General features: G+C 43.6%; 1 protein-coding gene across 1 annotated transcript; it reads right to left on the minus strand.

Moving 5' to 3' along the window:
* Positions 1-13,091: 13,091 nt before the first annotated feature.
* PRSS58 (serine protease 58) lies at positions 13,092-23,558 on the minus strand (the record flags this gene model as incomplete). Its single annotated transcript, XM_082846861.1, has 7 exons — positions 13,092-13,241; positions 13,325-13,464; positions 17,774-17,915; positions 18,321-18,457; positions 20,415-20,665; positions 22,404-22,560; positions 23,519-23,558. 7 exons carry the CDS (start codon positions 23,556-23,558, stop codon positions 13,092-13,094), a joined length of 1,017 nt encoding a protein of 338 aa, XP_082702987.1.
* Between the last annotated feature and the right edge of the window lie 669 nt (positions 23,559-24,227).

A 24,227-nucleotide genomic window follows, 5' to 3' on the forward strand; every position in this document is an offset into this window, starting at 1 on the left:
CAGGAGCAAACCTCAGGATTAAGTGCACGAGGCTTGTGAGGACACACCCTCTCGGCGTGTCCTTTGGTCTGGTATTCAAGAGGTGTGATTTGGGCAATGCTTCACAGAGCTCATCTCTCTCCCTCTCTGGAGTGACGGATGTGGCTGGGAATAGGTAAGGGGGCCAAAGACAAGAGTGACTCAGCACATGAGATCAGAGCAGAGGTTACCCGAGGGGAAGGGGACACGGGGGTGGGTGAAGGGGGTCAACTGCACGGTGATGGATGGTAACCATACTTGCGGTGGAGATCACTTTGCAGTGTGTACAGGTGTTGAATTATAATGCTGTACACCTGAAACTTACGTACAAAAAAATCAGATTCCCGCCTCCCCCCCAAAAAAGGGAATCAGCACGTTACTTAGAATGCAGTGCAATTGACATTTTGTGCACATTTAGATTATGCAAATTTGAAAGTGTGATATAGAAAATATTAATGAAGTTACACACGGAATTGTACATAATGAAAATCCGTATTTTAAAAAAAATCGGGAACCACACGGTTTCAAAGCTTGCGAGCCAAGTGAATTGTAAACTGTATTATGCCATCACCAAATGCCATCCGTGACTCATGTGAACCGTATTGTTGCATGTATTAAAACTCCAGCAGATTAGAAAAAATAGTGACTCTGGGAGGCACAGACCCCCAGGAGGCCAGGCCACTGCTGGGCCGCGACACAGACTCTCTTGGAAGATGGGTCTGCAGCCTCACCCTGCTCTAATTCCCTTCTCCATCTATGGAGTGTCCTGACACCAACTTAAATATTGTGCAGCCCCAGGTCCTGAAAGAGTAAAGTTTTGTTGCTAGACCCCTCTGTGTCTCCATAGCTCTGTCTATAACATGCTGAGGTTGTAGCCACGGTAGGTGTGGGTCTTTTAAATCTCATTTCCCAGATCATTGGTTACCAAAATGCGAGGCCTCTTATCAATGTTAAAAAGTATGAGAACTTGTGATTTGAATCTCAGTTGATTACTAAGGATAGGAGATTAAAGATCAATAAAAGCCACTATATGTTTTTATCGGAAGTTTACAATTGCAATAATAGAGGCTAACTCATTAAGCGATTAGTCTCTGCCAAGTTTTACTCTCAGAAATGTTCATGTATGAATCCACTTACTCCTATGAAATGGCTTTCATCATTATCTTCGTCTTACAGAGGAAGAAACCGAAGTCCAAGTTCACACTGCCAGTAAGTGGCAGCACTGTGTGTTGCTGGGAAAATACAATTAAAAACAAAATCCCCTCCCAACTCAGAAAATCTCTCCACAAAGGTAGAAGAGAAAGAAAACAGTTTTATTATTGAATAATCATTAAGTCAGAATGTGATACACACCACAAGCATTTTGTTAAGAGATTGCAGAGACAAAAAGAAATTTCGGCCTATCGTACAGACCAGCAGATCAAACCCACTACACACGTGTTCTCAAGATAAGCAATAACTAGTCCCCAAATGAGAGGACTCAACAGGACCTTTTGTTAATCCACAGTTCACGCTGAAGTCACTTGGTAATTGGGCTGTCTATCTGTGTTTGCAAATTGGCTTTACCAAAGGAGAGATAAACATGTTATATCTTTATGATGAAATCATTTTGCAACTCGGTGCCAGCCGTCTGCTCTAGACTAAGTTAAGCTCATCTTCCTTGATGTTTATATTCCGAAGAGATGGTTGCAGGTCCTTGAGAAAGATATTCCTGGGTCTTAATGCTGGCAAGAGGTGATTTAGCTTTTAAGAGTGTATGCATTTCAAAGAGACAGAGAAAGAACTTACAAGTTTTCTACAGTAAATGCTCTAAGAAAATGGAGGGGAGGGAAGTCTCTTCAACAGGAGAACTGAGCCTCTTCCATTTGGTTTGTATTTGCTTTTACAGAGGAAAACACAGGTCACTGGAGATGAGTGTCCATTGCCGACCGCCCAACACTGACCTGCAGCAGCCTCTATGCCTATGAGAAGATGTCTTTGTTCAATCTGCAAGTGTGGCTTCATTGCAATGAGTTATTTTAATTCCTTGCAAAAACGTGAGGCACGGATTCAGCATGGAATCTCTGCGAAGCAGCTAAGAGGGTGCAGGGCCAGGCACCTTCACTAAGGCCCCCAGTGAGCCCGGGGAGTGTGTACGAGTGAGTGCGTGTTGGCGTGCCGAAACAGGAAACTCCAGTTTGAGGTTTGAGCCTCAGTGAGAAGATAAGATCTTGAGTTTCCTGGAAAAGCCGCTCCCTTTTGAGTGTGGGGCCCAGAGAGTCTCAGACACCAGTCGCCACCTTACAGGCCAAGATGAGCTCTCCTGCCTAGGCTGTCCCTGTCCCGTGGTCCCCTGTCCCACTGCCCTGCCGGAGAGGCCCAGGAATGGCCCTGTTTCCCATCCTGTGGGGCTGGGTTCTCATGGGTGCAGTGAGTACAGGTCAGAGGCCAGGCAGAGACAGCCACTCGGTGGCTTGAGGGAGGGAAAAAGGGACTGGGTCACTGGGGCCCCTGTGGGTACAGAAGGTTTTGCTCCCTGATCCCAGATCTGCGTATCTCCTCGCCCTGTGAGAGTGCCCGTCCTGTTCCCAGCAGCCTCCTCTCCGCCTTACTCATAGGACCCCCTCTTCAGGATTCGGCTATAACTAGTTATTTCTGGCAGTGACCTTTAGCTACCTTTACTACCCCCAGAACCTTTAGCCTGGACTGCTTGTGTGTTTCAGATGCTGACACAAGCTTCGTGGAGCAAAGCCCCAGGTGGGTCCTGGTACCTCGCGGACAGGCTGAAACACTGCGCTGCATCCTGAGGAATTCCCAGTACCCCTGGATGAGCTGGTACCAACAGGATCTCCAGGGGCAGCTACAGTTGCTGGCCGAACTGCGGAGTTCTGGGGATGAGAAGGTCATATCCCTTCCTGGAGCAGATTACCGAGCCACGCGGGTCGGTGAAACAGAGCTGAACCTACACGTGGCCAATGTGACCCAGGGCAGAACCCTATTCTGCACCTGCAGTAAAGACACAGTGAGACATCCTTCTTGGGCAAATGAATAAAAACCACCCCTGGTTCCCAACCACAGACCCAATGTCCTCCTCTGCCCTGACGGTCCCCCAGCCTGCTTCCTCCCCACCCAGAGACTCCCTTCTGGCCTCTTTACTACAAGCAGACCTCCCCTGCCACTTTCCCACTGCGCTTCAGAGACACTCGGCCAAATGAGCACAGCAATCGACCCGTGGGCTCTGCAGGGCTGGGGGCAGCCTTGACTCTGCCACTTGGGGCTTTGGGGAAGACCTCATCTCACTGAAACTTAGTTTCTGTGTCTGCAAAGTACAGACAGTAACTCTACCCAACTCAGAAGGTTGCTGCTAGGATTAACAACGCAATTCAGGTGAAGCCTTTAGGAAAATACAGAGGCACGTAGGAAGCACTTAATCACTGTTAGCTATTTTCTCCACAGTATGCGTGTATAAAAGGCATATTGCGGGCTTCCCTGGTGGTGCAGTGGTTGAGAGTCCGCCTGCCGATGCAGGGGACGTGGGTTCGTGCCCCGGTCCGGGAAGATCCCACATGCCGCGGAGCAGCTGGGCCCGTGAGCCATGGCCGCTGAGCCTGCGTGTCTGGAGCCTGTACTCCGCAACGGGAGAGGCCACAACAGTGAGAGGCCCAAGTACCGCAAAAAAAAAAAAAAGCATATTGCATTTCAATACCAGTATCAGTGCCCAGAGGGGTGCTGAAAAGAAACCCAGAGAAATTCTGGGAGCTCAGAAAAGGGGTAGAGTGAATATCTCAACGTATGGCCCCCCACTCACACCCCTGGAATAAATAAGCACACGTTTTTTCCAACTAGATCCACATTCTCGGCACTCAGCACTGCCTAAATTTCTCACACCTCAAGCTCAAGTCGATCTTTCTAAAATTAAGATCCACAGAGAGGGCCTGACCTAGAAAGGACCAGCGTCTGGGTTCCATAGTGGAGGACTTACCAAATATTGACCTAAAAGCCGTGGCTCAGAACTGGGTCTGCAGCCTGAGGAAGGGCACACATGGAGTGAGGGCAGAACAAGGAGACTCAGCCCCAGACAAATGGCCGGGAACCAGCGGGAGAGGCGTTATGAGAGAGAACCCCATCCTGAGACCCCTGCAGAGATGGGAGACCGGACCGCAGCTAATCCACTCTGCTTCCAGCTCAGCTAATCCACTCTGCTTCCAGCTCGGAGCTTCTCCATCCTAGACGGTGTGGACCACGTGAGCAGGTAACTGGGGTGCAGGGTGGGAGTGAGTGAATAAGGAGGCATTTCAAAGGCAGCCCCGTCTCTGATGGCGGGATGGGGGGCCGTGTGGTTTGTGATGCAGAGCTGCAAGCACTTGCTCTTTCCTCAGTGCTTGTGGGCAGTGAGAAGTTTTTTCCATCAGGGAGCGCCATCTGCCCACGGATCTCCACGACCTGCACCAAGGGCATGACAGCAGCCATAGGTGTTGGTCTTCTCTCAGCCCCTTTCAGGTGTGGTGGTGAACACCTGCCCAGCTCTAGAGGACAAGGACAGGGATGAAGAGGAGGTCGAGAGCCTGGCCCAGAGCCCTGGGGGCATCTGGAGACCTGTGTTCTCTCATTTCTCCAGGAAGGGTACCTCTGTTTGAGAATATCACTGGGAGGTCCGCAGTCAGAGGCCATCAAGGGGCGGTTTAATACAGAGGAAATGGTAGGGCAGGGAGGCCCTGGGCCACCGGCTCTTAAAGGAAAGCTGGGGCCCTCTGCTGGCAGTTCTTAAAACAACTACAGCCAAGCATCTGGGTGGAGTGATGGAAAGGACCATTGCTCCAATGGGTTCCTTCAACCTCAATCCCTGAGAGCTCTCTGGCGACTTCCTGGATGCAATTCTGCTCTCTCAGACCCTGAACTATGCCTTAATACTATTGCCTGTATCCTTGATTCCATGGTGATGAAACTAGCCGTCGCAGAATGGCAGATGGTAGGAGTTCAAACGATGCTTTTTGACTGAATGGATAATGTTATTCCCTGGTTACTCGGATAGGAAATATTGATCAATGCCCTGTGAGTCTCCCGTCTTCAGGTTGATAAGTGATTTGTCCGTTTCTTTGCAAAGTATATTTAATTTCATTTTCTCCTTCAATACTTTCAAATGCTCTATTAGGCAAGTACATACCACCATTTTTTTTAAAATAGGGAAATGGATGCTCAAGAGTTTGTATGACTTGCCTGATGTCACATAGCTAATAGTAGTAGAACCAGGTCTCAACAAAGAGGAATTCTGTTTCTACGTCTAGGACTCTCAACACCTCTCTCTGCATAATGAATACATTACTACTGGGATGGGGGAGGTGTTACCTGGCCGGCATCTTTGCCCCCCTCCAGAAAGCCGATGCACATAACATTGCTAGTGATGTGGGAATTCCCTGGTGGTCCAGTGGTTAGGACTCGGTGCTCTCACTGCTGGGGCACAGGGTTCAAACCCTGGTTGGGGGCAATAAAAAACATTGCTGTGATGCCATCGGGAGAGGCTGTTTGGCAAACATGGTCAGAGAACGCAGGGAAGTCTACACACCACGTGGAGTAGGTCAGGTTAGTGGCCCGAGAAGAAGAGTGAGGAAAGGGCCAAGCCAGTCACCCTGGATGCAGGATCAGACTGGAATAGACAGAATTGTACTGATTAATCACTTGGAGGGAAAAGCAGTGTATTTTCTGTTCGTGTAAACCAGCTTCTGCCCCGTAGTTGTCTTCACGGTTTGGATTAGCCTGAAATCGTGGAATTGAAGGACTGGCACGTGAATACAGTCACCAACGACAGCTGTCTACTTGTTCTCCTTTGTCTCAGTCACTCTCTCAATCAATCAATCAATGTATAAAAATGCCTGCTCAGTTGTCAGTATTTTACTAGATAGGGTGTGACTTTCAAGAAATATGAGGCATGTTTCCTCTTTACTTCCTCCAAATTTTACCCCTCTTATTTCCTTCCTTATTCTTTCATTTAGAAGGTCCTCAGAGAGCAGAAAGCATGAGCTCAAAATTTCGCTTGTAGTTCCGAGCGGCAAAGAAAGGAGTTATATATCTTTGTGTAACATCTTGGTTGTAATTCAGACTCCTGAGCCCCAAGCAGAAACACAGTTAGTATTTAAGACCCATATGCCATCGTTTCAGGGCCCCTGAGTAGGGGAGGAAGAGGGGGTCTAATGTGAAGGTAGGGGGGATTAAATACAGGTGGGCTTGGGGAGAGGGGAGTTGATAATGAGTTAATAATTGTTAGGGTTTCAGGATCCACGCAAGGGTCCCTTGAGCTTAGGCATACACACAGAGTGCCCTGGTGGGAGCTTGTTGATGATAAACTGGGGTGAACTGGATAAACTGGGTTTGGGATGAATCCTGACATGTTTGGACATGAAAATAGTTTTCATTCTTTTTTTTTAAGATTTTTTTTGATGTGGACCATTGTTTTAAAGTCTTTATTGAATTCGTTACAATATTGCTTCTGCTTTATGTTTTGGTTTTTTTGGCGGCGAGGCATGTGGGATCTTAGCTCCCTGACCAGGGATCAAACCCGTACCCTCTGCATTGGAAGGCGAAGTCTTTACCACTGGACCACCAGGGAAGTCCCAGCAAATGAGTTTAATTCTAATTGAAGAAATAAGCACAGGTGTAAAGAAATGGTGACAGATTCCCAGTCATCCCTTGGTAAAGGCTTCAGTGGAATTATGAGCTCTTGAGTGCCTACCATGTGCAAAGTATTATGCTACGTGCCTTACATAAGTTATTTATTCCCAACAATCCAGAAAAGTATTATGGGTCCCATTTGAGAGATAAATACACTAAGGCAAGAGAGGTTAAATGACTTAATTACTTGCCCAAGGACACACAGCTAGTAGCTGTTGAAGCTCGGATTAAATACCAGCTTGGATCCCAAATCCACACTCTCTCCACTACACTAACCCTAGGTCACTCTTTGGGGGAATCTATAAATTAAATGAACTTGCAGTGGTGGGGCAGATGGTAGAAGTCAAAGAGGGGGGATGGGATTGACAATAACAGGAGGGATTCAGCTAAGCTAACGCCAAAGCATACTGAAGTGAGGGTAGAAGGGCAACCAGGCAGGCTGTCAGGGCCAGGTGGCCGGTAGAGGCGTGGCAGGCCAGGGAAACTTAAGTGTATGGCAGGCACTTAGCAGCAGGACGTTCTGACAGCAAGAAGCTGGCCTCTTATGGGTTTCTAGCACCACCTGGGGAGAGTAAGGCAGAGTCCAAGCTTATAGGAGCCAGAGAATCAGACAAGGTTGTCAAGTCAAAGACAGCATTAATGCAACTGGGATACAAAGGGTGACTTTACTGCAGGAACAGAACAGAAGCCCAGTCATTGGAATTGGGCCTGTTAAGGTAGAAAAATGTAATAGCAAGTTTGGGTTGGTGATGAGTCACTTGAATAAGGAGGATGTTTAAACTCCTTTCACAAAGGACAGCATTGGACCCCGGTCTTGGGCTGCTGTTGTAGATGGAGCTCTATGGATTACAGATGTGCCAATTAAATTGATCAGGGTAGGGGTTTGGGGCTTCAGAGAGGCAGGGACGAGCCAGTATAGACTGGGGGAAAGACAAGGGGAAGACATTTGTCTCTATGGCATATTGGTTTAATTTTGGTCAGAGTAGCTGCCAGAAAGCCCAGAGTAAGATAATCAAGCTGCCTAGTGCTGTGTGAGTTTTCAAAGGGCCTGGGAGTGATGGCCTTGGGGTTTCTTGTTAGTGTCCAACCCTGGCCCAGCTTCTCAAAGCCCCATCTTTAGCTTCCACTGGGCAATTTGATTCTATTCCAATTGTTTGAGCCAATGACTTTAAACCAGGGCTTTTTTTTTTTTTCCCACCCTGGTTCCCTATTGAACAGAGCCCACTTTATGGTTTCTCAGATCCTCCCATCCTTGAAGTAAATACACAAAGGAAGAAATTCTAAATTAAGTTCTAAGACGTCTTGAAAGTCTCATCAGTGCAGTAGCTGGTGTTCATTTCTGTGCACAAGAACAAGCTCCAGCCTAACCTTCACCTAGTTTTTGTGAGACCCTATCCATTCACATTTCACTTTGGGGATCTTTTCAGCCTTGAGAATGGTGGTTTGGGGCGTATCACCAATCCTGACGTATTGTTAGCATTTGAGGAGGCTATAAGGAGGGACACCCCTATTTTCTCTACATAAATTCTGAACAAATTGAGAGAGATAAAGGAGTAGGGCAGATGGAGAGGGAAATTCCTAGCAATGTTACTTATGGAGCTGATAGAGAATGCGGCTTAGATATAGGACAACAGGATGCCCAGTGCTGCAACTTAAAATGAGGAGGACTCATCCCGCCCTTCAGGATACTGAGGGGTAGCCTCCGTCCTATTTTCTGTTAAAAACACAAAATGCAAATGAACAGAGAAGCCTTGAAGAAGAACGTTGTAGGTGTCACATTTTCTCCTCCTTCAGTGTCATTTATCTCCTGCTAAAGAACCTTTTACATTTTCATGTAACTTGCTAAAGGAACATAGACAACATCAAGTTATTAATTTCACCTGCTTCTCTAACTCAAAATGGAAATGAATGATATTACATGATGATGTTTTGGGGCCTTGAAGAGGTTTCTCTCCAGGGTTCTCCATAAAAACGGGATCCCCGGGAATGAAGTTGACAGGAAGTTCAAGTTCTTATTTGATTTACATAATCAAAAAACCAACCAAAAAACCACACCAACAGATCTGATAACAGTGGACCGATGTGAGTCAGTGTGCGAAAGTATCACAGCCTCCTCTCTCGCTCACAGACCTGTTAGTTATATTAACTGTTTCGATGCCCCTTGAGGGAAGGGAGCTGGAGAATGGACTCTATTCTAACACTGAGAGGCTTTGAGCTTATATAAAAGTGACCAGTGTCTATTTGCCTGGCAACTTGTGCTCCACGGACAAGAACATAGCTTAATTTTTTGAGGGAACCTGAATGAGTTCTAATTGGTGGTGGGGGGAAGACATAGTCCGTGCCAACCTCTGATCAGAGTGGGGCTTATGAAAATTGAGCGATTCATGGATTTTTTTTTTTTTAACCTAAGTCTTTCCTAGAGCAATTCAGTGGGGCTCTGGATTTATTTCCTTATTTCCTATGTGTACTGTTGCTGGGGGAGGTGCACTTTTTAATCTACAACTGGTAGAATTGCTACAACTATTACAATCTCTCCCTGGCCTGTGACCGGAGGGCTTTCGTTGTAGAAAACGCTAAGAGGAAGTTGACAGAAACTTCCTTTAGTAAATCTAATGCATGAGCACATTGCCGAGATCAGTACTACCAACACAGGCTTGAACTGCGCTGGGTGGTAATTTCTATTATAATCCCATTCAGTTCTTCAGCTTGGCCCAAGTCAAAAGAGTAGTGGGGATTGATAGTGTTTGATTATTGGGTAATCAGGTGGTAATGCCAATTATAGTTACTGTTCCATACGTAGCCTCCTTACCAGAGCAAATAAATACAGTCCTTCGTTCTTGGTATGCAACTATTCACCTAGCAAGTGCATTTATGTTGTTGTTGTTTAATAGCTTTATTGAAATATAATTGTCATATGATAAACTGCATATATTTAAAACGTACAATTTGATGAGTTTGAAAGGTTTGTTAAACATGTGATTAAATCGTCACCACAACCAAGATAATGAACATATGTATCACGCGTAGAAATGTTTCCCTTTGCGTTACCTCTCCCTCACTCCACTTTCTGCATCCTTGCCTACACTAGACCACTGCCTTCAGTCACTGTAGATCTGTGTGCATGTAGATAAAACTGGAGTCATACTGTACGTATTCATTTTGTCTGGCTTATTTCACTCAGCTTAATTATTTTGAGGTTATCCATGTTGATAGTTGTATCGAACTTTCATTCGTTTATATTGCTGTGAAGTATTCTATTGTATGGCTATACCACAACATTTTTTTATCTGTTTACCCATTTATGATCACGGCAAGTGCATTTTTGTACGTTGTCTTTGAGAAGTTCAGAATTACATTTGGCAGAAACAGCAGTATATATTTCACCTCCAGAGCAATCATGATTGCTCTGGCCCTGTACCTGAATGTAATCTTTAAGGGACTTGGCAGTCTCAAAGGGTACCATACTGGTCTGCTGTATTGATGATATCATGGCGATAGGACCAGACAGCAAGTAGCAAGTTTCCCAGATGTCTTGGGAAAACAGGTGTATGGTAATGAGTAGGTGATGCAACAAGTAAAAAGAGAATCACCTGCTTCTGCAGTGAAGCTTGTGGGTGTATGATTGGTTCCTCCACTGAAATGAACACATTGTTGAAACTTGTGCTCTCTACCATTAAGAGTGATGTCCGAAGGTCTCTAAATTTTATGAGCAACATATATCTCATTGGGATATCATGCTCTGAGCCATTTAATGAGTGATCTAAAAAGTTGCTAGTTTAGGGAGAGACTAAGTCAGAAAAGATTCTCCAGCCGCACAAGTTGAAGTACAATTGGTTCTGTTTCTTGGGTTTAAACTCTGTAGCTCCAGTAGTGCTAACAGTATTTTTAGCAACCTAGATGAAGTGTATGACAAAGCCTAATAAGAAAATCAATACAGAGATCCCTAAACTAGGTAGCAAAGTCACGGTAGCTTTTTGAGAAATAGCTTCTGGTTTGCTACTAGGATCAGGTGGAGATTAAATGCCAGACTGCCGACCACCTGTTGACCATGATACTTGCTCTAGGTGGGGCTACCTTCCTCTCCTTGTCATTAACTTGGATATGCTCAGTAGCATTACATTCTCAATTAGAAACGTAAATGGAACAGAGGTAAATCAGGCACTGAGTGTCCAAATTAGTTGCATAAGCAATTGCTCTGGGCAACCTTTCCTCAATCCACACTTATGACCTCAAAGAGATTTCTCCCTGAACAGTTCGCTGAGGGTGAAAAGACTTCACCTTGATTATGCTTAACTTTGGTTGATATATTGGTCCAATTGCACCTGTACTGTTGTGATATTAAAACCCTTCAGAGGGATGCCATGAAGGAAAAAGGAGAATTGAATTCTTCTCAGGAGACAAAAGTTCAATCAACATATCTGGTTCTCTTTCTTGAGGTCAAGATTTATTTGAATTTCTTAGGAGTGGCTGGTGGTCTGCCCTGGTAGGCACTCAGAAAGAGCAAGATGGGGGAGGGGATAAGTTATCTGAGGAAGAATTATGTACAAGCGTTTTTCAAGGTCAGCTTGGAGCAGGAAAATGTGTCCCATGAGAATTCTCACCAAAATGCTCTCACTGCAGAAGACTTTAACGATCAGATAGACAAGCCGGTCTATTCTGAAGTCCTTCCTCATTGTTCTGAGTGGTTTTTAAATGGCTCTACAAACAAAGTGAGCAATGGGACCAAACGGAGCGTATGCAGAGACTTCTTGCAAAGACCCAGTTTGCCAGTGTCAGTGACCAACCTCACCCTTAATATAATGATGACATATCACTGGTACCCCAGGTCTCCCACCAGCCATGTGGTGGGAGATGAGTCCCTTTTTGTCATGGAGGGAGTAGCTATTTGTTCTCACTGCACATGACATATTCTATTTTTTTTTGGCTGTGCCACGTGGCTTGTGAGATCTTAGTTCCCCGACCAGGGATCAAACCCACACCCTCGGCAGTGAAAATGCATTGTCCCAACTACTGGATCACCAGGGAATTCCCGACATAGTCTAGATTTGGATTTTCTTTCTTTTGCCATCGTCACTCTCAGCACCACCATCCTTGAATCCCTTATATATTCCACAAAAATGGAATGTACTTTCCAACCAAGGAAGTTACCTTACAGTGGTAGCAGTGAGACAGTAGGCTGATGCCCATGGAATTCAGTGACCTTACCATCTGCTTCATCACCTGGGATCAGTTGGCTTTTTAAGATATCAGTATGATCTGTTGAAACTGTAGCACCATTTCAAACGGAAACATCTACAGAGGCTGAGGTGCTTTCCTGCAAAAACCATCTGTTTCTTCCAAAGCAAAAAAAAAATTCAACTAATAACATACATGAAGGTGAAGTGCTCACAATAGCACTGAATAATCCACACACAATGTTGCTGTTCAACACCACAAGCTAGGCTTTATTGACTTAGAGGTTTTAGAACCCTAGTGAGCACAAGATTTACTGCTGGAACTTCTGCTTCCTGAGAGGAGTTCTCTTCTTGCCTAGCTAGACCATAAGGGTGTAATAGTCCACTGGTAATGGCCACAGACAGAACTCTCTAGAACTCGGTTTTGTTTTTGTGGTTTTGATCCTCAGTCAACTGACCAAAGACCACTCCCCATAGAAAACTATCAATTAAAACTCTCAGGTGGTAAATGGAGCTGCAGAGGTGAAATGAAAAGAAAAGGAAGGAAGAAAAAGGCAAGAGTGATAACTGGGGGAGAATGCAGTTCCCGGGGCAGCTGGCATAATAGAAAGAGCCCACGTGCAGGTATATTGGCAAAATCCATCCTGGACTCCCTGTTCATCTGCTATGTCCTAAGCCCCGGTTAACTTTTGTATTAACCTCTCAGAGCGCAAGTCCCTACTGAGAATCCTGCAAAATGAATGTCCAGAGTCTGTGTCTGGTGCTGGGAGTTGTGTGGGCAGGGAGAAACCAAGCGCCGTTCCTCCAACAGCCCCCCTCCTTAGACCTTCTCCCTTCCCTGTGACTTCTGTGTAGCGCCATCCTTCTCAGACTCCCGTTTGCCGTGTGTAACTTGCCAAAAGCACATGCTATTGAGTTCTGTGCAAGTAGTAGGGGTTTTGTCGCCCAAGATGGCAATCGAGTGGCCTTTTTTTTTTTCAATAAGTCAATGGTCGATTCGTTAGAGAGGACACAATTGCCACTCCATAAATTCCAACTGCCTAAGGGGTGTGTAGTTTGCCATCATCATCATTAGGTGAGGAGGGAGGGCTGCCATGTATAATCACAGTACAGGTAGGTACCAGTCACCCACTCTGTGGGGCAGGAGTGAGACAGGTATGTGCGATGCAACTCAGGACACTGATTAGATTTAATTCTGAGGCTGGACTTGGGGACAGGTGGTGTCATATGGTCTAGAATTCCCATCATGAGAGCTCAGTTGTTCGGGACGGTATTTTCAATCCAGGGTATGTAGTTAATGATTCTGGTATAGATGCCAACATCGGCTCTCAAAACACATCCATCTACAAAAGTCAGGATTCCTTGAAGTACCCCATGGCACAGGGCAGGGGCAGCTGTGACTTCCTGCCAGGGAAAAGGAAACTGGGTTATCTTTCTGGCAAAGGACACAATAAAATGGGAAAATTAAGGCATTGAGAGTACATTACCTTGCAGGGCAGCCTCCTTCCTGGCACGATGCCCACGCACATCATACTATCTCTGATGTTGTAGGTTTTATAGGCTTCACGGCACTCAGTCTTGGAGATTACAGAGATATTGACATTCTGCAGTGAGTCGGGGTCCTTGTCTAGAGGAAAGAAAGAAATAGAACTTGAAGAGTTATAAGATACCAAACTTTCTTTTTTCCTTTCCCTCTTTTTCATCACATTTCATCTCCTGGTAGAAAGGAAGAGTTCAAACGCTGAGAGAAATCACAGCTATGACCACTAAGACCATAGGAAATGATCAGATTAACAATTTCTCATGATACAAAGTGTCTATCTACTTATAAAAGAGATTAAATTCTTGGAAGTTAGATGTAAATATAAGACATTTCTGCAATGAAATGAAATAAATTACTTAAAACATTTCTGGCAATTCAAAGGTTTAAAAAGTGTCCTTTGAGTTGGACTCTTATTCATTCAATTTTATTTTACTTTTTGAGCTTCCATGTTTTTTATTTGTCCCATATTTTACATTAATCACTGTCTCCTTTCTAATTTTTTAAATTGAAATATATTGACGAGAAACACTTTATAAATTTAAGGTATGTAGCGTATTGATTTGACACATTTGGATACTGTAATATGATTGCCATTGTGGCAACGGTTCACCTCTGCCACCTCACATAATTATCATTTCTTTTTTTGTGGTGGGAAAAATTAAGATCTAGTCCCTCAGCAAGTTTGATTATAATACAATATTGTTATTTATATTCACTGTACTGTGTATTAGATTTCCAGAACTTATTTATCTACTAGTTGCAAGTTTGTACCCTTAAACAAGGTCTCTCCTATTCTGAGAGTTTGAAGGAATTTAGTGAGCTCTAAGCCTAATTTTTCATTTAAAATCACTCAAAAAGTGGTTTTCTTAAACCCATAAAACTAGGATTTGAAACTAAGTCTCTTCATTCCTAATTCAAGTTATTTCCTTTATATCAGTAGTTCACACATACTATGAACTGTGCAGACCCATAACAAAATGTTTCCAATCTGCAACAAAATGAGAAAAACAAGAGCAACGTAGTACCTCCACAAATGTTAGTTTTCTTGCCAAAGATTCCTCTTTGGGAGGAAGTATTTTAGTTTAAGATTTTGTTTTTTTTAGTGGGTGTGTGTTTATTTGAGTGTCTTTATTGGAAAATAATATATTAATTCTTTAAAAGAAAATGATTGAGATTCTTTGCCTTATTTTCCAGCCCAGCAATAATTGTATAGCTCAACATTTCTTTTGGGAATTTTTTTTTGGAAATGCTTACTTAACTACCTCATGAGCCAGATCAAAATAAACTGCACTTTTTTGTAAGTTACATCTCTTTTTGACTCAAGTGACATACCCAGATGAATCAAACATACTGCTTAACAGTAGGACTTCGCCTATTTCCAAAACTCAAATCGTCTCTCAAAGGACAAGGAAATTCTACATTTTTTTTTTATTGGAGTATAGTTGATTTACAATGTCGTGTTACTTTCTGCTGTACAGAAAAGTGAATCAGTTATATATACATATATACTCTTTTTTAAATTACTTTCCCATGTAGGTCATTGCAGAGTATTGAGTAGAGTTCCCTGTGCTATACAGTAGCTCCTTATTATTTGATATATAATAGTGTGTATATGTCAATCCGAATCTCCCAGTTTATCCCTTTCCCCCTTCCCGCCCCCCCGCCCCCCGGTAACCATAGATTGTTTTCTACATCTGTGATTCTATTTCCGCTTTGTAAATAAGTTCATTTGTACTATTTTTTTAGGTTCCACATATAAGCGATATCATATATTTGTCTTTCTCTGTTGGACTTCCTTCGCTCAGTATGACAATCTCTAGGTCCATCCATGTTGCTGCAAATGGCATTATTTAATTCTACTTTATGGCTGAGTAATATTCCATTGTATATATGTACCACATCTTTATCCTTTCCTCTGTTTATGGACATTTAGGTTGCTTCCATGTCCTGGCTATTGTAAATAGTTCTGCAATGAACATTGGGGTGCATGTATCTTTTTGAATTATGGTTTTCTCTGGGTATATGCCCAGGAGGGGGATTGCTGGATCATATGGTAGCTCTATTTTTAGTTTTTATAAGGAACCTCCGTACTGTTCTTCATAGTGGCTGTACCAATTTACATTCCCACCAACAGTGTAGAAGGGTTCCATTTTCTCCACACCCTCTCCAGCCTTTATTGTTTGTAGATTCTTTGATGATGGCTATTCTGACCAGTGTGAGGTGATACCTCATCGTAGTTTTTATTTGTATTTCTCTAATAATTAGTGACGTTGAGCATCTTTTCATATGCTTTTTGGCCATCTGTATGTCTTCTTTGGAGAAATGTCTATTTAGATCTTCCACCCATTTTTCGATTGGGTTGTTTGTTTTTATGTTATTGAGCTGCATGAGCTGTTTGTATATTTTGGAGATTATTCCCTCATCAGTCGCTTCGTTTGCAAATATTTTCTCCCATACTGAGATAATGTATTTTGTTTTGTTTATGGTTTCCTTTGCTGTGCAAAAGCTTTTAAATTTAATTAGGTCCCATTTGTTTCTTTTTGTTTTTATTTTCATTACTCTAGGAGGTAGATCAAAAAAGATCTTGCTTCGATTTATGTCGTAGAGTGTTCTGCCTGTGTTTTCCTCAAAGAGGTTTATAGTATCCGGTCTTACATTTAGGTATTTAATCCATTTTAAGTTTATTTTTGTGTATGGTGTTAGGGAGTGTTCTAATTTCATTCTTTCACATGTAGCTGTCCAGCACCACTTATTGAAGAGACTGTCTTTTCTCCGTTGTATATTCTTGCCTCCTTTGTCATAGATTAGTTGACCATAGGTGTGTGGGTTTATCTCTGGACTCTCTGTCCTGTTCTATTGATCTATGTTTCTGTTTTTGTGCCAGTACCATACTTTTTTGATGACTATAGCTTTGTAGTGTAGTCTGAAGTCAGGGAGCCTGATTCCTCCAGCTCCGTTTTTCTTGTTTTAGAGGATGTTATACTGGGTGATATAAGCCAGAAACAGTAAGACAAATACTATCTCACTTAAATGTGAAATCTAAAAATGCCAAATGCATAGAAACAGACAGTAGAATGCTGGTTACCAAGGACTAGGGGGTGGAGGATATAGGGGTATGTTGATGAAAGGATACAAACTTTCAGTTGTAAGATGAGTAAGTTCTGGAGGTTTAATGTAAAGCATGGTGACTAGAGTTAATATTATTGTATGGTGTACTTGAAATTTTCTAAGAGAATAGATCTTTTTTTTTAACATCTTTATTGGAGTATAATTGCTTTACAATGGTGTGTTAGTTTCTGCTTTATAACAAAGCGAATCAGTTATACATATACATATATCCCCATATCTCTTCCCTCTTGTGTCTCTCTCCCTCCCACCCTCCCTATCCCACCCCTCTAGGTGGTCACAAAGCACTGAGCTGATCTCCCTGTGCTATGTGGCTGCTTCCCACTAGCTATCTATTTTACATTTGGTAGTGTATATATGTCCATGCCACTCTCTCACTTCGTCCAAGCTTACCCTTCCCCCTCCCCGTGTCCTCAAGCCCATTCTCTAGTAGGTCTGTGTCTTTATTCCCATCTTGCCCCTAGGTTCTTCATGACCATTTTCTTTTTTTTTTTTTTTTTTAGATTCCATATATATGTGTTAGCATATGGTATTTGTTTTTCTCTTTCTGACTTACTTCACTCTGTATGACAGACTCTAGGTCCATCCACCTCACTACAAATAACTCAATTTCATTTCTTTTTATGGCTGAGTAATATTCCATTGTATATATGTGCCACATCTTCTTTATCCATTCATCTGTCGATGGACACTTAAGTTGCTTCCATGTCCTGGATATTATAAATAGAGTTGCAATGAACATTGTGGTACATGACTCTTTTTGAATTATGGTTTTCTCAGGGTATATGCCCAGTAGTGGGATTGCTGGGTCGTATGGTAGTTCTATTTTTAGTTTTTGTTTTTTGTTTTTTGTGGTATGCGGTCCTCTCACTGTTGTGGCCTTTCCCATTGCAGAGCACAGGCTCCGGACGCACAGGCTCAGCGGCCATGGCTCACGGGCCCAGCCGCTCCGCGGCATGTGGGATCTTCCCGGACTGGGGCACGAACCCGTGTCCCCTGCATCGGCAGGTGGACTCTCAACCACTGCGCCACCAGGGAAGCCCTCAATAATTTTTGAATGAACAAATGGTGAGGATGTTGCTAAATTTCTCATCATGTTTACAGTTTATGTGATAAAGAGATCAGGGGCCACAGCCTAAGTTTTTAGTGTCATTTTTGTTTTTAATTAATTCTGTTCAAGAACAGGAAAGATAGAGCTGTGGATCCAGTGTAGAAATCAAGAAGCTACTGCACTGAAGGGATGGAGGGACAGAGGAGCCTCAGTAGCTTTCAATGGTGTTTATGATCCATCTTGCATAAGGATTAACTTCTGTGAAGAATCCTTCACTTCCCAGGGTGACACTTCCTTTTGCCCAAGTCAAGATGCCATGCAACCTCCCACCGCAGACGGCTGGAGCTGCTGAGACTTCCTGCCAGAGAGAGGGAACAGGAGATCAATAGTGCTTGGTCCTCATGGAACAAGAATTAATTGCAAGAAGTGGCACATTATAGTAGCAGAAGCATCTCACGGCCTGGAATCATTTTTCTTGAGAGGTGACAAAGCTCTCTTCACATCCACGCAGGGCTCACCTCTCTTGGTTTGAATTTGACCAAACTGAGAGCAAGTAGGAGGAGAAAGGACAAATGGCTCTCCCCACCCCCGAATCTCTCCCACTGTTAAAGGAAGGCAGGGGAATTGATGAGAAATCCAGAGACTGAGGAGAAAGAGTAGAAGGGCTCCAGGCCTCCTTGTTGGGCACCATTTGGTTTCCCATGGGCACCTCTCCTTGTCATGGACCCCTTGCTATCTTCCTGTCTGGGGAAGGGAGAGATACCTTATTTTCAGATAAGTTCTTTTGAGGTTGCCCCACACACATGATGTTTATTGCCGTTCTTTCATCTTGCATATTCTGGCACTCATCGTGGGGGAGAGTATATTGGTTTATCCAAGTCAGCATGTCAGGGTCACTAACTGTGGGGAAGAGAAATGAAGGCCAGGGTTACTCTCCTTATCACATATACTCTTGTGATCAGCCTCTATTTTGTGAATACATTAATACCCGAGAATATTTATGGCAGGTATCAGACATTCCATCCTTCTTAGAGTCCCCTGTTCAGTATCTCTGTGTCAGAGCAGTGGATTCAGAGCATTATGTGAGCCTTACGTCAGATATCATCAGATCTATAATTCTCTCTGTAGCGTGCATAACTTAGAAAGCTTGAAAAACCCACAGGAAAATTATGAATGATTGTGAGAAGAGAGAGACACAAAGCCATTGTCTGCAAGAAACCTTCATTTTTGGCACCTACTTCATCATCTTTACATTTAATCATAAAGGTAGAAAACTATTTTTAATGTGTCTAAACATGCTTTTTTAGTGAGATGATTTATAAATGGATTATTTATAAGTGTATGTGAGTGTATATGTATAAATATACATATATATTTTCCCCTAAGAAGTAATATTGCCCATCTCACTAATAGCAATTGTTACTATACTGTTAACCTCAGGATGCAAGGAGTCTAACCAAGGCATTATATAATTTTAATCTCTGGTAGAGAGTAACAAGGAGGAAGGAAACAGAAAATTAACCAGAGATTGCTCAGGCTAAGCCTAGTGTTACTTACAGAGAAGGATTTTTCTGATATATGTCCAATCTAACGTCTTAAAGCAGATTAGACCAGAAAATGTCAAGTCAGAAAAGAACAAGATGAGTTATGTTCAGTTTTAAGTTTTTGTGGAAATTGAACTGAAGTACATAGAACAAGCTAGGTGAAAGTAACCTAGTTACTTGAAATAATGAACTCAATAGATATTGGGAGGCTGGCACCAGAGAGCTTGTAGAATTGGTTTGTCACTATGATTCTGACATGCGGAGCCTATGGGATAAAACATTTATGTGGTTTTATTTTGTTTTCAAATGCTGTGTAATGAATTACTTTGTAAAATGTGATACAGTTACTTTGAATAAGACTTAAAATCTTCAATTTGTTCAGAAAATATGTTCACTTAGATTCCCTGGAATGTTGCTTCTAAATTGAAAATGAAGTTGCCAAATACTGAGAATACAAAAGTTCCCACTTTCTACTTTTGTTTTCATGAAACAGACTGATAGACAAAACAGTCTCCCACTTTTTTTTTTTTTTTTTTTTGGTAGGCGGGCCTCTCACTGTTGTGGCCTCTCCCGTTGCGGAGCACAGGCTCCGGACGCACAGGCTCAGCGGCCATGGCTCACGGGCCCAGCCACTCCGCGGCATGTGGGATCCCCCGGGACCGCGGCACAAACCCGCGTCCCCTGCATCGGCAGGCGGACTCTCAACCACTGCGCCACCAGGGAAGCCCCAGTCTCCCACTTTTTATTTTTACAGAACATATGAATTGTTCTGTAACTACCAGAGAAGGGTTTAAACCTGATTAACACCCATGACAATTTGCCTCAGTGAACAGGCTTTGGCAAGCCAATCAATCAATGCCACTTTTTAAAGTCAGCAAATCAGACTCGCCTCCAATAAACATGCTGAGTGCCAACCAATCAACAACAATCTCACCCAGGTAACCACGCCTCTACAGATGACGTCAACTTTCTAAGCCCCTGAAAGTCTTCCAAACCCTGTACGGAAAGCTTCCCACAAACCCCATATAAGCCTAGTACTCTGCTCCTTGAGACTGTTGTCTGCTCAGCATTGCTCTTCTATAATAAGCAATAAATTTAGCTTTATCAGTTCATTTCAGGTATCAAGTGGTGGTTCCAGCATCCTTTGATAATACTGAAAGAGAGTATAATGGTAGTGTAAGGCCCTGCAGCAATCCCTCTAGGGTCAAGAGCATTACCTCATAGCAGCTGTTTCCTTCAGGTATATCCGTCCACATGTTCCCCAGCGCCAAAACCTTCTCAGGATGAAGAACACAGAGTCAAAAAACACTTACGGTTTTTATATTTACTCCAGGTCCAGGTTGGGATAAAGCAGGAATTATTAACTGGTAAGGGTTCCATAGCTATGGCTATGGTTCCCACTTGGTTGTTGAGTGCAGCAGCCTTAGACAGTTTTATCATCACCAAGTCATTGTTCAGAGATCCTGCGTTGAATTCAGGGTGGGGCACCACCATTGAGTAATTCCGCACCTGCTCTTTCTTAGTTTTGATGTTGGGTTGATAAACTCCCAATCGGATTTTAACACTATGGAAGAAAGAAGGCAGGCAGTTGGAAAAGAACAGGGTCACAGAACGTCAGAATTGCAAGAAGTGTCAGAGGTGACCTCCTCCAATCATCTTAATTTTATCTCTTAGACCTGAGAACTCAAGTGACCGGCCTTGGTCTGTAAAATAGTAATAATAATAGTTTATAGGACTGTTGTGTTAGACTCAATGTATAGACATAAAACCTGACATGGTATCTGCCACCTAGAACATACTCAGTGCAATCTAGTTGTGATGATGGTGATGATGGTGGTGATGGTGGTGATGGTGATGATGGTGGTGATGGTGGTGATGGTGATGATGGTGATGATGGTGATGATGGTGGTGATGATGGTGGTGATGGTGATGATGGTGATGATGGTGGTTATGGTGGTGATGGTGATGATGGATGATCTGAATGAAGAGGTAACAGAGATGGCACCACAATGCATCATTGCAGAGGTCGTTGCCTGCGCTACACTGTCTCAAGCAACTCTTGAGCAAAGCGTATTGTACCCTTTGTTTCTGGATATTCTTAGGCCCTTCCCAGCTCCTCTTGGGCCCATATCATTGTATTTACCATGTGCTGCCTACACTCATTATAGATTCACAAGACTCTTAGTAGTCTATCAGGACTCCCATTTACCATCTTCCATTACATTTCCTGGACAAATTAAAAACCCACAGGCTTCCAGTGTCAGGAGTCCAGTCACGTTAACAGGCACAGGAGCCACTGCCTACCAGAAACAGTTCATGCATTAGGCCTGGCTGAGAGAAGAACATCCAGTTCACCAGCTCCAGTTCTTGGAGGGGATGAACTGTCTTTATTTCCTTTGTATTTCTCATTAACACACAGAGCACGGCTTCAATCTGGGTCTGAGTAAACTGTCTTGAACAACCAGATGGCTAAGAGTTCTGAGTTAGAAATGACCCTTATATACTCCTGAAACTCTGGCTAGGTCCCAATCATACAACAGTTTCTCACACACAGCAGAGACACTGAGGTTTGTAAGGGACAGCATCATCTCGTGCAGAGCTCCTTTGCCCTTCTCCTGTTACCTGCATCGCATGGCTTCTGCTAACACTTGGACCTCAGCCTGTGAACACCCACCCCTACTCATTACACTCACTCAGCACTGGTCTCTCAGTTTGGCAAACACTCAATTATCTTTACTGCTTCAGAGACTCTGTACACTATTCCCTCTGCCAGGAATTTTCCCCAGGATTTATTCACTTGGTTACATCCCCTCTTCCTGTTGGTCTCATCTCTTCAACTAGGCCTGACATGATCACCCTAAGCAAAGTAGATATCTTGCTTTATTCCTGTATTTTTCAGCTTGGCACTCTTTTTAATGTTTTATTTGGGGACATGTATTTGTTTGGGCTTACTTCCTCTACCAGAATGTGAGCTCCATGAGGGAAAACGAATTTCTGTCTTGTTCCCTTGCTGTTTTTTCAGTGCATTAAGCAGTCCCTAGAATATAGTAAATGTTCAATAAGTATGTTGAATGAATGAATATTATTTACTCTCTGTGAGAAAGAGTCTTCTGACAGCTTCCTCTTCATCTCCTCCTAAACCACCCAAGTGTGTATTATTTTCCCTGTTGGGAAGACGACCCTCTCTCTTCCTGGGGCTTCTAATTCCCTAGGATGCCATTAGAACTTGCTGGGATGCCTCATCAGACCTGATTTTGTTCGAATAGAACCCTCATGGCTCCCAAGAGCAAACGGATACTTACGGTAAGGGGCAGTGAGCAGTGGTCAGTAGCCACTCAGGGTGAATGAGAGACCCCACACAGGGTTCCGGGAAGGACTGAAGATAGACCATGTAAGGAATAGTAAAATCTTCTGCTACGTTCATCTTCTCAGTGTTAGAATCTTGGGCCGGAATGACTCCTAAAGAATCAGTGGGACAGGGAAGACATATGGGAACATATGTTTATGTATGACTGATTCACTTTGTTATAAAGCAGAAACTAACACACCATTGTAAAGCAATTATACCCCAATAAAGATGTTAAAAAAAATAATAATAAAAAAATAAAAAATAAAAAAAAGAATCAGTGGGGTCACAGGTAGAAGGAGAGACAGGGCGAGAGGTGAGAGTTGACTAGTTTTTGCCACCTTAAGGTTTTCAAGGACAATGTCAAGGTCTTCAAGTTATTTTTAAATATTCTTTTAAATCAAAGGGCAATCATGCATGTCACCTGAGCTCTACACATGAAGAAAACTGACACATGTCTTTGCTTGAGATGGAGGTATATTAAAGTTCTATGAAACTAATGCAAAGGCTTATCTGAGGCTGATCAAAAACCCTGATGGGCAGTGCTGTGTATTATAAAAATGAAAAAAAAAGACTTAATACTTTAAAAATAATAGTTTAAATTAACTTTTGCCAGGAATGAAAGGAAAAAGTTAAATACTGCCTGACTTTGGTGGTGAAAGGAGTGGAAAAGCTTGGGATAGGGCCACGAGGCTCTCAGAGCCCCTGACCCAGCCCCCCTTCCTTTCGGGCACTCACTCCTCCAAAGTCCATCTGCCCAGAGAAAGGGAAGATATGCTTTTCTGGTGTCTGTCCAGGAGACTCGGCAATCTAGGAAATCACACACTCAAGAGTCCTGGGAGAGTGCAGGGGACGTATCCTAACATGCTCACAGGCACCGGAGAAACTCAGAGAGACTGCTGGTGGGGTGAGCTGTGCATCGAGAGTGGTTCCTTTCGTTTGCATCAACAGTTACTTGAAGGAAATGCCCACCAACCCCTCTCTCTTCAGTTGTGGCTAGCTACCTCCCTCTCTGACCCTCCCACACACCACCGCATCTCTGCCTAAGCAGCAACAAGACCCCAGACTCACCAGCTGCGCTCATGAGTGCAAAGATGAGATAGCACTTCATGGCAGGCTGGAATCTCGCCAGGAGCAGACAAGTCAGATCAAGCTGTCAGCTGTCTCAATCTTTAGTCCAAGCGTCCTTGGCAAGAACAGCCGGGGTCGGGGGGGAGAAAATATTAAGTTGGCGGGTAGGGGAGAAGCAAGGCTTTTACAGATGTCTTCAAACGAGCCCTGATCAAAATCCAGTTACATAAGGCACACCTGAGATCTGTCTCTGATGTGGGTGAAAGGGAAAGGGGCAGACCAAGTCCAGCCCCTGGTGCCTCTTCTCTGACCCTAAAAATCTCAGGAGTACCTGCTGACATTCTCCTCCCCTCTCTGTGACACAGTCTGTTTGTTGTCCTCTCCTCCCTTTGTGACTGTGAACCTCTCTCCCTGCCCTCACTTGCCATCTCCCTTTTCCTCAAGAGTCCCTCTGCCCCTCTCAGAGACTCTTCAAACATTGGGGTATGAAATAGATTTAACAAATCACCCTCCCCTCGCCATTTTAGTGACGAGGATGCCATAGGCCTCATGGAAGTTAACAGCCAAGTCAGGACTCGGAACGGTGTTTCCAGATTTCCCCTGATGTGTAGAACTTTACCTGAGCCCTGTGTTCCCAGAAAACAGCAGTGGGTGAAAAATTCTTGGAAATTCTGTATTCTGAGAAATGGCTCATCACAAAGAATGACCC

Source organism: Leucopleurus acutus (assembly GCF_964270905.1).
Source record: "Leucopleurus acutus genome assembly, chromosome: 9".
Lineage (NCBI taxonomy): Eukaryota > Metazoa > Chordata > Mammalia > Artiodactyla > Delphinidae > Leucopleurus > Leucopleurus acutus.